The sequence below is a fragment of the Hippocampus guttulatus genome, chromosome 13, assembly GCF_054856545.1.
Source record: "Hippocampus guttulatus isolate MCC_2025c chromosome 13, RoL_Hgut_1.0, whole genome shotgun sequence".
In the NCBI taxonomy this organism is placed as follows: Eukaryota; Metazoa; Chordata; class Actinopteri; order Syngnathiformes; family Syngnathidae; genus Hippocampus; species Hippocampus guttulatus.
The window spans coordinates 245,464-260,472 of NC_141273.1; the positions used below are offsets into that span (position 1 = coordinate 245,464).

Sequence of the window (15,009 nt, forward strand, 5' to 3'; positions counted from 1 at the left end):
CGGTCGCTAAGTTCCTTCGCCAAAGCTCAAAAGATCCTTTTCCACGCGTCTTGTATTTTGCTCAAAATACAGCAGGAGGATTGTCCAGAAAATATTTGGGCCGGTCCGAGGCATCGTCGTCGCGGGCCGCATGGCGCCGAGCGTTTCCCTCGGAGGGCCGCTCTGACTGAAAACGTACGAAGAAGTTCTTCCAGGACCGTAACGAGGGCTTGGAGAACAAGAAACACGCTTACGGGCTCTCTCTTAGGGACTACAAATGAGAAATTCAAATTCCGGTCCAGATCTGAGCACAATCATCATGTTTGATTTGCTTTTGGAGGCCACAAAAAAAAAAAAAAAAACAGGCGGCAGGCCAGATCTGGCCCGCGGGCCTCGAGTTGGACACCCGTTCCAGGTCTGTATTCCTGTACGGGCCCAACTTGGTTCCTCGCTTGGTCCGGCCACCTTCATCGATTCAAATGAGAAAAGGACGTTCTCCCGCTGACGCCATCGTTTCATTCCCGATGAAACCATCGCCCGGCTGGCGTTAGCCTCTGTTGCTAAGCCCGCGCGCTCCCTCTTGCGATCGGCCGCTCCTCTCCGTCACATGACCACCCCGCTCCAACGCGAGCCGGCGCGCGCGGGCTGCCGCCGCGTCGCCACGACAACCTTGAGAACTTTGCGGCGTTGTTTCCAGCCGACTTGTGCGAGCGTGTCACGTGATGGCGATGAAGACAAGGAGGATGACTCTCCCTCTTCCTCCTCCTCCCTCTTCATCCCCTGCCCTCCCCCCCCCCCCCCCACCTCCTCCTCCTCCTCCTCTTTTCCCTCCACAGTAGCAGCAGAGAGTCCGGTGGAGTGCGTCTCGCTCCAATCCCTCTTCCCGCTCTTTTTTGCTCCTTTTCGGAACTTCTGACGCGCGGTCCTCCGCTCCTCCTCCCGCTCTTGCTCTTCCTCCTTCTCGGCCGTCCGGGTCCGGATCTTTCCTCTCCTTTGCCGGCATGAGTGCGCCTCCGCTCATTCGCGCTCCTAGCCCGCTCTCCTTCCCCGGGGGGCAAGCCGGGGGAGGAGAAAGAGGAGCGGCGGGCGGCGGCGGCGGCGCGGTGTCCTTCCACATCCAGATCGGTCTGAGTCGAGAGCCGGTCCAGCTGGACTTGGCGGATGCGAGTCTGGCTCAGGTGCGCGAGGCGGCCTGCTCCATCGTGGACCAGAAGGTAGGACGGCGAGCGTCACGGCAATCATCAACATCATCCTCGTCGTCGCGGGCATGTTGCACAAAGCCGCGCGCTAATTTAGGCTTCGCGGGATCGCCACATTGGCGGGGAGCAACTTTTCCACCAATCGCACAACAGATGCGATTAGAGATTCAAAGCAGGGCGGCGGGGATGCCGAGCGAACAAACATTAGCCAAGGTGCTAATCAACAAAGAAGCCCTTCGGGTCAGCGAGCACGCTCGCAAATAAACCTCCAATACCCCGCATGCCGCTGAACAAAGGTTCACCAATAGGCACGCTAATAAACGCCGAGTGTTGTCATCGTCGCGGCAATCGGCGTCAGCAAACGGATTCTTTCGCCGTCACATGTCAACAAAGTACAAAGCCAAGAGGTTTTGCCACCGCGTGAGTGGCGCAGGGGGAAATTCAACGCAGCTCAGGCGGAGATCACGCGGAATGCTGCGGGCTAACCACACCAACCCCGAATAACGTTCGAACCCCGCCGCCGCTTGGTCACGCGACATCAGTCGGGCTCACGGGACGGCGCTAACTTCGCACCGCAGGAAGCGCTCTCATTGAAATGGTTGCGATTTTCTGGATTGCAACGTGTCGGCGGCCATCTTGGTTGTCACCTGACTGGCGTCAGGTCACTTCCTCCCCACGCAAGAAGTCTCCGCGGGGTCACATAGACTTTGCTGTGTGTGAGTGCACGTACGGGTATGAAACAGACACACAGACGCGTACAAATTGATGTGTCCTTTAAGTTGCTCTAATTGTCACACTTTAGGCGACATTTTGGCACCTGAACTGATAGCGACGATGCTAACAGTGCTCGGCGCACGTGCGCGATGCTGCTTGCAAAAGCAGCAGGTGACCTCAACACCTGCATGACAGCATGCCACACTTAACACATTCACACAAATGAAGTGATTAATGCGCGCGGGCGTTTGTGTGACTGCTCCTGAAGGAAGTTTGATCAAAATGAACACGCCTCCCGACTGCGTGAGAAAAAAGCCAGCGAGGACAAAAGGAGCGCATCGGAGTCATAGCCTCTCGATCGATAATGCTAACAGATATGCTATCGACATTAGCGTGACTTTGGAAAAAAAAAATCGAGACGTTACTCATTGATTGATTTATTTCGAATTCAACTTCCGTTTTTCAAGCCTCATTTTCTGCTCCGGAAAGTCAGACAAAAAAACAACACAAAAAAAAAAAACAACGTCGAACAAAATCCAAAGACGCAGCATCCCGCCAAAAATCGGGGCCTTCAATGGAAAAATCTGCAAGTCGAAGAAAAGTTTCTTTGGCGCGAGGGGGACTTATTTGGCGGTGGCGCTCACGCCTTTTGTGCTCGCGGGTTGAGTTTTGTCTTCAACAGAGCCGTCTGCGGAACCCTTCCTCCAACTTCGAAAACGCTCGGGGGGGGACGCGCACCCCGGCAGGGAAAGGAAGGTCCAAGTGGAGCGGAAATGCGCGTCCGCTCCTCTCAAACGCCACAGCGGCCATCGGAAAGTCGTTTGTGTCACTTGAGCTTTTTTTCCTCCTGTTGCCCAGCAACCGAAGATGATGATGGTGATGATTGCGCCTGTCGAGTGTCCTCCTGCCATGTTAGCTTTTAGACGCGCGCGCGGGCGTACAAAGCGTCCGTCTCCTCCGCGCTTGATTTTGAGGCGGCAACTTTTTGCGCCGTCCGTACGCGCTTCGCACGGGATGACGACTTTTAGGGCCGCGACCCGTCGCGCCTGGCGCGCGTCTAAAAGCTAACATGGCAGGAGGACACTTGCGTGTGCGCGCGCGCGCGTGCGTCCTTTGGCCTGCGTTTGTGCGTGCGTGCGTGCGGCAAAAGAGGGGCGAAGGGGAAGCGGCCTCGAGCGGCGGCGCCGGCGGCTGCCGCTGCCATGCCAACCGAGTGGCGTTACCGTGGCGACCGGCATCAGGAGGACGAGAGGAGCGGAGATAAAGGAAGCGAAGGGGTGAAGGTCTGATGAAGGGCGGCGCGGCCTCCTCTTCCTCCCGCTTCCTCGTGAATGGCGTCGTCGCCCGGCGACCGCTCCTCTCTTCGCCGCCCCGTCGCGTTGCCCAAATGATTTCGGTTGCTTGGGCGCTCAGGTGACACGAAAGGCCTTGAAGTTGGATTTGACAGAGTGCAGCACATCAACAACTGTTCACTTTGACCTCGAACGAGAAAAACATCATCGTTTTGCCCACGCCGCAAATGATGGAGATGTCCGTTTGGAAAACTCAACGCCCGCCCAACGTGCTTTGGCGTAGTTGCGCGGTGACCTTTTTACCGTCGGGCCTCCGACCCAGAGCGAAAGCGATCGGTCGCCGGCCGACGCTAAGCCAACGGCGGCTTCCGTGTCCGTCCGCCTTCAGATCCCCGAGTGCGGCTTTTACGGCATGTACGACAAGATCCTGCTCTTCCGCCACGACTCGGCGTCGGACAACGTTCTGCAGCGGCTGCGCTCGGCCTCGCAGATTCAAGACGGGGATCTGGTGGAAGCCGTGCTCTCGGGTAGGGTGACCTTTCCTCTTCTTCTTCTTCTTCTTCTTCTTCGGAAACACTTCGTGATGTTCTGACTTTGCAATTCTGATCATTCCTGCCACAAACGGTGAAAATCGCATCCAAAAGATTTGCAACGGCCGACAGATGCCACAAAAGGACATTTTAACGAGACCGATTGTACGATCGATGATCTCTCGCGCCGCATGCGAAGGGGTTGTCCGTGACGTGTGATTGCGCCTCCGCGTCCGAGCGCGTGGGCGTGCATTTGCGCGCGTGCGCGTTTACGTTGCTGCGTGCACGCGCCTCGCTATCTGTGACTCTGGGTGGGCGCCGAATTAAGAGGCGGAGCTTGGCCAGGTAAGTGACGTGGGTGTCGGCCGCGAGGCTCGGAGGCGAAGATTTCGCTTGGGATTTTTTTTTAAAGCATGCAATAATCAGGACATACGACCCCCCCCCCCCCCCCCGGCCCCCACCCCTCCATCCCCCAAATATGCCAGAGGCATGGCGAGTGCAAGCGGAATGGTGCATGGTGCTAGCGAGCAGCTGCGCTAACACCCGGACGGCTGCCGTCGAGCCGTCACCGCCGCGATGATAAATGCGTCCGCGTCGCTAACTATGGTCAGCGCGGGCGGCCGACAGGAAATGGAGAAAACGGCCGATTTGTGGGGACGTTGATCATTTCACAGAAACAATCACCTCCTTTTTGCGTCGCTGGGCGCGTTACTTCCTCGCCATCTTCGTCGACGGCGGCAAGGCACCCCTCCCGAGTTTGTTCGGTGCGCGTCACTTTCCGAGCGCTTGAAAGGAAGGCCGCGTCAAACACTTGAAAATGACGCCGGCGTGCGCCACTTTGCCAAACCAAAGATGTAAACAGTCATTTATTTTGAATGACTGCAGAATGTTTCCTGCTTCCCAATGTCGTCATCGTGCATACACCGCATCATCGGAAGTTGTTAGCGGTCAGCGGTCTGCGATTGCCCCCCCCCCCGTGCCTCCCTGTCAGGTCTTGACGAAGGTGGGCGGCGATTTCCATTTCGCCGCGTCGCAAACGATGGCGTCGTTTTGATTGGTCCGTGTCATTCATGTTAGGGGCCATGATGGCAGTTGCCCATCATGGCTCGGGTGCGCGTGCGTGGGCGGGCGCGTGTGGGAACGGTGGGGGGGGGGCTTGAAAAGTAGATCTTGGGTCAGAAAAGGTTGGCCACCCTTGCTTGCTTTTTTTGTGCGCGCGTGTGTGTGTGCGTGCGTGCGTGCGTGCGTTCAGCTTCGGCCACGGCGGAAGACTTCCAGATTCGGCCACATTGCTTGTTCGTGCACTCGTATCGAGCGCCCGCCTTCTGCGACCACTGCGGCGAGATGCTGTGGGGCTTGGTGCGCCAGGGCCTCAAGTGTGAAGGTAACCAAAAGCAGCATTATTCAACATTCGTCAAATCATCTGAACATGAAAGACTTCTTTCAAGTGCTCTCCCCCCTTTTTTTTTTTTGTTTAGGCTGCGGTCTAAACTACCACAAGCGCTGCGCCTTCAAGATCCCCAACAATTGCAGCGGCGTGAGGAAACGCCGTCCGTCCAGCGCGTCCCTGACGGGGTGGCCGCTCAACCCGGGGGGCCGCCCCTTGTCCGCCGAGCCCTCGCCGCCGCCGCATTACGCCGACGAGGCCCTGCTGGTCGGCACGCACGCACGCCCGCGATCCGGTCGCGCTCGCCGGCCCGCGCCGCTTCACTTGCCGTTTCCGCTCTTGTCTTGCAGTCCCCCGTCAGTCCCGGCACGGAGGTAAGGCCCACCGAGTCGGGCTTCGAACGAGGCTCGCCGCTTCGAATGGCGTTGTTTTGGCTTTTTGGGCTGGAAATGAACCTTGCGCATCTGGTTTGGATTGGCGAACGAGGGCTTCAAAGCAACGTCGGGCTTGCGAGTCGGGGCCTTAAGCTGGCTCGGGCCTTCAGATGAGGCTTTGAAGGCGGGCTTTGAAATTCACGCCGAGGGACGGAAGGAAGGCGCTTCCCTACGGCGCCGCAATTAGCCCGCCCCCCGGTTGACACCCGGCGCTGGGCTCTCAAATCGGGGTTTTCAATTTGGGGGATGAGCTTCGAAGCCCGCCTCGGGGTTTTCCAAACGAGAACGAGGGAGGCGACGGCTCGGAAGCTGGCCTTGGCTTTTGGCAGAAGTGGTCGCCGCCGTCGGAGGCGCGCTGGGGTCGCGAGCGGCGCGCCAGCTGCCAGTCGTACGTGGGGCGGCCCATCCGGTTGGACAAGCTGCTGCTGTCCAAGGTGAAAGTTCCTCACAGCTTCCTCATCCACTCGTACACGCGGCCCACCGTCTGCCACCACTGCAAGAAACTCCTCAAGGGACTCTTCAGGCAAGGCCTGCAGTGCAAAGGTAACGCACGCGCAGGGCATCGTCGGGGGGGGGGGGGGGGTCACTCGCTCACCGGCCCCCCTCTCGCTGTGATTCTTCTCGTTCAGACTGTCGATTCAACTGTCACAAGCGTTGCGCTACAAAAGTTCCAAACGACTGCTTGGGGGAAGTTTCCAGAAACGGAGGTGAACGCACGCGCGCGCGCACACACGCGCAAACAAACTCGCACTCGGACACTCGATCCCGCAGAGCTGCTCAGTCCCGGGGCGGAGTCGGATGGCGGCACGGCGGACGGTTGCCTTGACGATCAGGAGAGGGGCGGCGACGGCGGCGGCGGCCCGACGGAAGATGTCGACGACGCGGCCGTGGCCGCGGATGACGTGACCATCGCCGTGACGACAGAGGCGGGCCCCGCAGACCCGGGAGACTCGCAAGACCCGGACGGGGACGAGTCCGGCAGAGCCATCAGGTGCGCAACCGCGACCCGAGTTTTCGAGGTCGGCCCCTTCTCGGATGTTCAAAGGCGAATTTTTCGAAACGGAGTTTTACAGGTGCAATCGAGACGCGGAACAAAATGGACAGCCCCCCCCCCCCCCCCCAAAAAAAAAAAGTTGCGATAAGACAATCAAGAAATCAATGGAGTTGAACTCTTCTCCATTCGCGTCCCGAGTTCGGGCGATGGCGTTCGGGTATCGAAACTTGATGAGGGTTCCGTCTTCAAGTTGGAGTTTGGGGACGCGGTGATGCTTTCCAATTTGGGTTTCAAATCCCGTTTGTGGTTTTACACTTTGAGGGTTTCAAAGTGGGCGTTTCAAATGAGCTTTCACCCCCCCAAAAAAGGGGCGGGGTTTTCGGTGCGAGGCGAGGGCGGCGCTTTGAAAGTGATCTTTTCGCCAATGACGAGGGCGTCGATTTCGGATGGAAAAACGTGCCTCTCAAAGAAGCCACGTGAGCCGGGCTCCATCAAAGTCAGAGCGTTCGCTACAGAGCCCCGAGGTCCGTCAATCAAATGTTTGTCCCTCCCCCCCCCCCGCAGCCCGTCAACCAGTAACAACATCCCCCTCATGAGAGTCGTTCAGTCGGTCAAACACACCAAGAGGAAGAACAGCAACGTGATGAAGGAAGGCTGGATGGTCCACTACACCAGCAAGGACACTCTGGTAATCCCGTCACCTCGTCTCGCCGCGCATGTAGCGTCGCGTCCAACAAGCGTGTAGCGTTGCATGTCGCCCAGCTGTTAGGAGCTCGCCCGGCATTCCTGCCCGCTGTGTCGCTCGCGGGGCTTAATTGACCAATTGGAAAGATGGCGGCCGAGGGCGCCAAAGCGCTACTTTGCCTTCAACGGAGAGCCTCCGCCACGCGTGAGCGACGTTCCCTCGCCCCGGAGATGGCGCCAAAGGGGCGCTTTCATCGTAACGAAGCTCCTCGACGCGCTTCCTTGGCGGAAGGATGCCGCGTGCTGGCGCCAAAGCGCTATTTGGGTCAAAAGCCAGCTCCTCGACGCATCTCCTTGGCATGAACGTGGCTCGAGATCGAACCAAAGTACGACTCTTGTCGGAACAAAGCTCTCAAAATAGTTCCTTGGCACGAAGATGGCCCCGAAACGCTAATTTATTCGAAACGAAGCACCCGAATGACTTCAACATAGTTTTGGGGCGTATGGATGACGTCGTTCAAAACTGTAGCGATTTGGAAGATTTCCCAATTGGTGCCAAAGCACTACTTCCCCCCCCAAAAAAATCCTTCTTAACTCCCTTCCTTGTGGTTGCTTGGCACCAAGGTGCCACCAGATGGAGCCGAAGCGCCATTTTTTTTTTTTGTTGTTGTTGAAACGAAGCACCTCAACTCACGCCGTCATAGTTCCTCGCCGTGAAGGCGTATTGTCATCTCGGACTTGTTACCTGTACATTATTTGTCCCGAGCAAATAGCAATGGAGTGACATCATCGCATCATCTTGCGTTTCAGAGGAAGAGACATTACTGGCGCCTGGACAGTAAATGCATCACGCTGTACCAAAACGAAACGGGAAGTAAATATTACAAGGTAAAAAAAAAAAAAAATGTTGCAATGACATCATGAGTATTGGTAACCCCAAAATGAATGGACTTGATTTGAATGTGACGCAGGAGATTCCGCTGTCGGAGATCTTGTCGCTGGAGGCCGCTCGGACTTTCTCGCTTCTCCCGGACGGCGCCGACGCCCACTGTTTCGAGATCGCCACCGCGGCCGCCTTGGTTTACTTTGTGGGCGAGGACCCGCACGGCGGCGACGTGCCGGTGACGCAACAAAACAAGAACAAGCAAAGTGCTCACTGCGCATTGGCTGGTCACAACATCGGGGACACGCGCGTGACGAAAAAGGGCTTTTGGCCAAGGCGTCGCTGCCGGGCCACTTTTTGGGGCGATCAAGTCGTCTCGTAAAAACGGCCAGCTTCAGCCCTTTCAAACTATGCTCTTGGAGACTTTTTGGTGGGTCCACTCATGACGGACAAGTCTCCCAAATTTCATGTTACTTGCTCAAAGTGGCTTTGGTGCCAAATGTTGGGAACATTTTTTTTGAAGAATCCGAACGTTCAGAATCTCGACGACCGGACGACTCGGTGTCCTCGGTGTCCCGAATGACGTGTCCAGCGAGTGCGTCTCCGTCAGAGCGTCTGGGACTGACGTTGATGATGTCACTTCCTCCCAGGTGAGCGGCGCGGGTCAGGACGCGGCCCGCACGTGGGAGATGGCCATCCGGCACGCCCTCATGCCCGCCGTCTCCACGGGCGTCTCCCACGGTTGCCGTGGCGACGGGCACCGTGAGTACACGGCGCACGCTCATCGCTTCGAATAGAATTCTCGGCGCCGATTGGCCGCGCGCGGACGCCGACTCCCACGCGAAACCCCGGCGGATATTTTCCACTTGTATTGACGTCAATGTGGCGGTGACTCACGTCTGATGGAGCGTCCTCAGCTGATAGGACGGAAAGCTTTTTTTTTTTTTTTTTTTTGTTCAACAACTCGATCCACCTGATTTGCTTCTTCTTGTTTTTTATGATGTCATTCCACGGCTCACGCGGCCAACAGAAGCAGCTCGAAATTTGACCAAATTCAGCACAGTCTGTTTGACTTTGCCACACGAAATTTGGTCGACATGTCACGTCCTAGTTTGACCGACAAGCGATGACAAAATAATGAACCGGTTACTCCCGAGTCGATCTCATATTTTCCGTGGGGGGGGGGGAATTTGAGCCGTTCTTTGAAGTTGGGCACGACTAGAAGATCAACCAAAAACTATGAAGAAGCCCAGGCTGAAAAGTCACTTTGCTCCAAAGTCGCCATTTTAGGGTCAATGTGGTCATTTCCAGGGACCCTGAAGATTTTTCAAACCTTCTCTCCACAAAGGGGGACAGGCGGACAAGAACCAGACACACATGTTCAACTTGTTGTTGTTTGTGGTTGTAGCACCGAGCCCAAATGTGATGAATGGGGGGGGGGGGGGGGGGGGGGGGGGCCTGGTGGATTTTCTGAAGACATTTTTCTTTTTGTGATCACAGAGGAAATCTCCATCAGTATTTCCGTCTCCAACCGTCACATCCAGGAGAATGTGGTGAGAACGCACGCACGCACGCACGCACACCCGCGCGCGGGGGATATGACGATGCTCACACACGGCCCAAGGTGAGCGGTCACTCGGTCCACATGGCGCCGCTGCAGATGATTGTGATTACTCAGTGAGGCTGAGCGAGCGTCGCCATGGTGACGCGTGGCAATTAGACAGCCGGGAGACGGTAATATTGTCTTCTTTGTATGCTCCTGAGCGAGGTGTGATATTAGCCTGTCAGCAGACACGCGCGCCAACTGATGCGACGGCACATCTGAAAGTATTTCATGCGCACGGCATAAAGCAGCACCACATCCAAGAACGCATCCGTACGACGTACGCTGAAAGTTTTTGTCATCGAGCAGGTGCACCAAATCAAATGTGGATGCAGATGCTTTTTTTTTTTTTTTTTAAGTCGAGGCTTCTTAAACGAATCTGGATCCAGATGATTTGATTTGGTGTTCCACAGGGTTCAATTCTGGGGCCTCTGCCATTTTCATCGTATCTCCTCCCTTTGGCACTGAGTTTCGAGGGTGAAAACAGAATCCATCCATCGCCGCCTCTCCGTGTGTTTCAGGACATCAACTCGATTTATCAGATTTTTCCAGATGAAGTTCTCGGCTCGGGACAGTTTGGAATCGTCTACGGAGGTGAAAGGCCATTGATCGTTTTGGGATGGAAAGGGCGTTCTCGGACAAGGCGATTTTCCGATGGTCGAAGCAGATTTTATTAGATTTTTTCAAGCACTCTTCTTCCCCACGCGTGTGTCTTGTTTGTGTGCGCGCGTTTGCCAGGGAAGCACAGGAAGTCGAGCCGCGACGTGGCCATCAAGATCATCGACAAGCTTCGCTTCCCCACCAAACAAGAGAGCCAGCTCAGAAACGAGGTGGCCATCTTGCAAGTACGCACGCGCACACATGTGCTTCAATGATGACAGATTGAAGAGACTTTTTGGCGACCTGCGTTCTCCCTCTGGTGGCAGAACCTGCGTCACCCCGGCGTGGTCAACCTGGACTGCATGTTTGAGACTCCCGAGCGCGTTTTTGTGGTGATGGAGAAGCTTCACGGAGACATGCTGGAGATGATCCTGTCCAGCGAGAAAGGACGCCTGCCCGAACGCATCACCAAGTTCCTCGTCACGCAGGTTGCCGCGCTCCCTCCGCCTCGTCTTGCTTTTTCCTTTGCGGACCGGGCGGGGCGCCACCCGGCGGCTCGGCCGGTCGCTCGCTAGCTTCGTCGGCTGGCTTTGTCTGACGCTTGCCTTCAGCGTCGCCGACTTGCTCGCTAAGTCGGTCGATGGGTTCTCTCGTTCGTTCGGCTGTGGGGTCGCTCGGTTAATTCGTCGGTCAATCGCTCACTCAATTTGTTTCTCGGGTGTTTCGCCAGTCAGTCGTCGTTTGTTTGTCCGTCTCGGGTCAGTTTGTTTTGAACGAGTGGGCGAGTTGGCATTTCGCTTGGTTTGTTCGGGCTTAACGTGATTGGAAAAACATGCGAAAAACGATGTTTTGCCTCAAAGGCAATTTGCTCCTTTGCTATTTTTCTTTTGTTTTGCCTCGTTTCTTTGACGCTTTGGCTGCCGGCGTTCAGATCCTGGTGGCCCTGCGTCATCTCCACTTTAAGAACATCGTCCACTGTGACCTGAAACCCGAAAACGTCCTGCTGGCGTCGGCCGACCCTCTCCCGCAGGTGATAAAGCCGCTCGGCCGATCGGGAGAAGACGCCGGCGACTCGATGGCCTTTTCTTTTGTTTGTCGCAGGTGAAGCTGTGCGACTTTGGCTTCGCCCGCATCATCGGCGAGAAATCGTTCCGCCGCTCGGTGGTGGGCACGCCGGCGTACCTGGCGCCGGAGGTGCTGCGAAACAAAGGATACAACCGCTCGCTGGACATGTGGTCGGTCGGAGTCATCGTTTACGTCAGGTACGTGGGCGCCGGATGCCGACGGCTCGCTTTGGCCGGATTTTTTTTTTTCAGTCGGCAGCCGATCGCCAAACGAGCATTCGCACTCACGCGCGCGCCTCGGGGCGATTTCGAGTGTCGCGTGTTTTTGGAAGGTGGAGTACCCGGAAAAAAACCCACCCGGGCTAACCTTGCCGCCGCGTTGCCTTTCCCCCTCCGCAGCCTGAGCGGAACGTTCCCGTTTAACGAAGACGAAGACATCAACGATCAGATCCAGAACGCCGCCTTCATGTACCCGCCGCAGCCCTGGAAAAAAGTCTCTCCCGAAGGTATGCAAACGATCGTTCCTTTGTCATGTGCTTTTTTTTAACTGTCAATACAATCGATTCAAAGAAATACGTGCAAGCAAAAACACGGGCTGAGACGTTTCAAATTGCAATGGACAAAAAGAAGTGTGGGCAAAGCGCGGACCCCTGGGGCACACCGGATGGGACCGCGACATGTTGAGTGTATTTCCCCAGATGTTGAACGGGCTAATTTGACAGCCTGTGACGGAATGCAGCTTTTGACATCGCGACTGGCCGGGGTGGTTTTGTTTGTTGCCGAGATGCTAAGCTAATCACACGGAGCTGACTGAACGTTTGACTCGGCGGAGCGTAAAAGGAAGAAAACGCGAAGGGAAGCGTCAGCCGTGAGATTTTGCGTTCACGTGAGCCCTCCTTCCCGCTGGCTTTAATGAGCAACTTTCACATCCGCCGGCGCTGGCGTTAGCGCGCTAGCCCATTTCGCGCCGCCTGTCGACGGCCATTAAGATCATGCCTCCATCTCGACGGCCGCCTCCTCCCCGCTGAGATGATTCGCTTTGGTTTTGTTTGGGCAGCCGTGGCGACCTCCGCTCGGGTTCAGCTTTTGTCCACCGGTCCCCGGTTACGTACCGAGTCACTCGACGACTTGCTAAGTCAGTCAGTCGGCGAGTTACGTCTTCCGTCGTGAACGCGTCCGTTCGTCCGTGTGTTATTTTTGGTGCGAGCACTTCAAGTCGGAACCGCTTGTTCAGTGAGCAAGGCCGCGTCAACAAACGTGACTCACGCCAAAAGACCGAAATAGACAAAGGCAAATTGATACGACCGCGGCGCTGCGTCCCTTGCGTTGAACGTTTCTGACTGACGACGTCGCCGCGTCAACAAGGTCACCTGGCACAACAAAAAATAAAACAGGAACATGTTTTGTGCAAGCGTGAGCTGGCTGCTCTTGCTGGTTTGAATCGATCGCGATGCGGTTCCCGAGCTTGACTTTTGTCATGAGCGCGTGAATGCTGCTTGTTTGTCTTTGCCCTGCGATTGGCTGGCGACCGGTTGAGGGTCTGCCCGAAAAGGGCTCCGGTGCGCCCGCCACCCTCTTGAGGGGAAGCAAATGGGTGGGGAGTTAGCAAGAAAGTGAGTTAATGTGCGCGCGCGTGTGCGCGCGTTTTGTCAGTACGTTAGCTTGCAAAAAGTTCCGAAGCGAAAATACGACTCGGTTACCACGTCAACCTGTGACGCGATGCTGAGTACAAAAATAAGTCGTGCTTAAATTCGGACAGAAAAAATGTGAGCGGTCACAGGGGGCGGAGCTTTTGGGGGCACTTCATTAAAGCAAGGGGTGCATTCATGTGCATAATGCCAAGCGATGGCGCCCCCACCTCCCGCCCACACCAACTCGGGGCCCTGCGCTGCCGGAGCCGCTCAGACCGCTGACCCCTGAAGAAATGTTAACATCATGTTAGCTTAGCTCATTAGCCTCTGCTGACCCTCACTCAGGTGGGGGGGGGGGGGGGGGGTGGAGAGAATGGGGGCAGTGGAGGGGGGCGGGCCTCCACATTCTCTGTGGATTTTTTTTTTCCCTCTACTGAGGCTACGCGGGGGCTTGACTGATACATTGGGTGGCTGAGAAAATCATTGAGAAATATGTTTTAGAAGATGAAATAAAGTGCTGGAGGGGCTTCACTGGGGGCCGCCCCCTCCCCCCCCGCACTCCGCTGTAACCCCAATCTGAATGCCCCCCCCCTTTCCTTTTCTCCTTCAGCCATCGACCTGATCAACAATCTTCTGCAGGTGAAAATGAGGAAACGCTACAGTGTTGACAAAACACTCAGTCACGCTTGGCTGCAGGTCAGACCACCGAGGGGGGGGGGGGGTGAATGCATGACAAAATAGCAATCCTGTACAGTCGCCAGCCAGTAGCTCAGCGAATGCCTGGCAAACTCTGAGTGAGGGAAAACACGAATGAATGAATGCGGTGTGGCGAAATCAATTCATGAATGCGTGAAAAGAAAAATCCGAGCGAGTGCGACTGAAGGCGGTCGGCACTTGTGTCCGTGTGCAGGACTACCAGATGTGGCTGGACCTGCGCAGCCTGGAGAGCCGCGTGGACCGGCGCTACGTGACGCACGAGAGCGACGACCTGCGCTGGCATCGCCACGCCCACGCGGGCGGCCAGCGGCCGGCGCCGCTCTACCCGCCCCGCGAGGACGAGCTGGAGACTCTGAGCGAGCGCGTCAGCGAACTGTGAGAGCGGCGGGCCCGAGCGAGCCCCCGCCCAAAACGCGTCGAGCGGCTGCAAACCGGCGGCGAGAGTCGGGCCGAGCCCCGATACTTTCCTCGTTTTGCTTTCTTCGCGTGCCTTTATTTCGACAGAAGCCGTTCGCGGCTCGGTCGTCCGTGTCGGCGATGCTAACGTCGACACGCACCCTCTCTCTCTTATCTGACGGCCGTGCGCTCGCACCGTCCGCCTGCGACGCGAACGCCGCTTCGTCTTTTGTTGGCGCCGGCGCAAACGCGAGCGTTTCCGCGTCGTTCCCGGAAAAGCGCAAGTCACGCGCTACGCGACGGCGCCTTAGCGCTCAGACGACGAGCGACGGCCGAAACGCCGAGAAAGCCCACGCGCGCGGATGACAAACATTTTGTGGGACGGGGGACGAAAGGTTGGATTGGTGCTCGACCGCTCACATTTTCTTCAACTCGTTTGTCAGAGAGAGGACAAAGTAACAGATTAGCAAGGCGCTAACAGTTGCGCTCGGCCTGTGCCGAGACGTCCCGCGGATGAGAAAAGGAATAATAAAGGAACGAAACAATCTGCGAGTACGCGTGGTCGAATCTTGACTTCTTTCTGCCGTCGTCGGTTTCGGGCGGTTGACGACCTCTCCGTTCTTTTGTCGACAAGTGCCCAACTCGGGGGATTTGCTTGCCGCTGTTTTTCCTCCTTTCGCGCTCTTTGTCGTCCGCGTACTCGCACATTTTTGGTCCCCTCGAATGAGACGTTGAGGTCGAGTGCGCGAGTACAACCGCCGTGTCGTCTTTTTAAAATTTATTTTGCGCGGCGCTCTTCTCTCCCATTTCTGCAAGACGTTGACGTCCACTCGTAAAATGACGACGGCGTGGCAGCAGAAGAGACGTCATTCGCCAGTGGCGCGCAGGTCAACCAATGAGCA

General features: G+C 56.5%; 1 protein-coding gene across 1 annotated transcript; it reads left to right on the forward strand.

Moving 5' to 3' along the window:
- The first annotated feature begins 771 nt into the window (after window positions 1–771).
- Window positions 772–14,226, forward strand: prkd1 (protein kinase D1). The gene is made up of 21 exons (XM_086127642.1): window positions 772–1,193; window positions 3,573–3,711; window positions 4,967–5,098; window positions 5,193–5,368; window positions 5,452–5,475; window positions 5,865–6,078; window positions 6,165–6,242; window positions 6,307–6,526; window positions 7,094–7,217; window positions 8,024–8,101; window positions 8,185–8,334; window positions 8,747–8,858; window positions 9,597–9,649; window positions 10,221–10,293; window positions 10,438–10,544; window positions 10,626–10,787; window positions 11,231–11,329; window positions 11,401–11,561; window positions 11,763–11,869; window positions 13,605–13,690; window positions 13,905–14,226. The coding sequence occupies exons 1-21, from the start codon at window positions 981–983 to the stop codon at window positions 14,088–14,090; spliced, it is 2,694 nt and encodes an 897-aa protein (XP_085983768.1). The 5' UTR covers window positions 772–980; the 3' UTR covers window positions 14,091–14,226.
- Window positions 14,227–15,009: the final 783 nt, after the last annotated feature.

Bases quoted from the DNA above. Each gene is read 5' to 3' on its own strand.
- prkd1 (XM_086127642.1), top strand. From the start codon at position 981: ATGAGTGCGCCTCCGCTCATTCGCGCTCCTAGCCCGCTCTCCTTCCCC. The intron at 3,712-4,966 runs GTAGGGTGACCT...GCGTGCGTTCAG, and splicing joins GGTGGAAGCCGTGCTCTCGG to CTTCGGCCACGGCGGAAGAC. The intron at 6,079-6,164 runs GTAACGCACGCG...CTTCTCGTTCAG, and splicing joins GCAAGGCCTGCAGTGCAAAG to ACTGTCGATTCAACTGTCAC.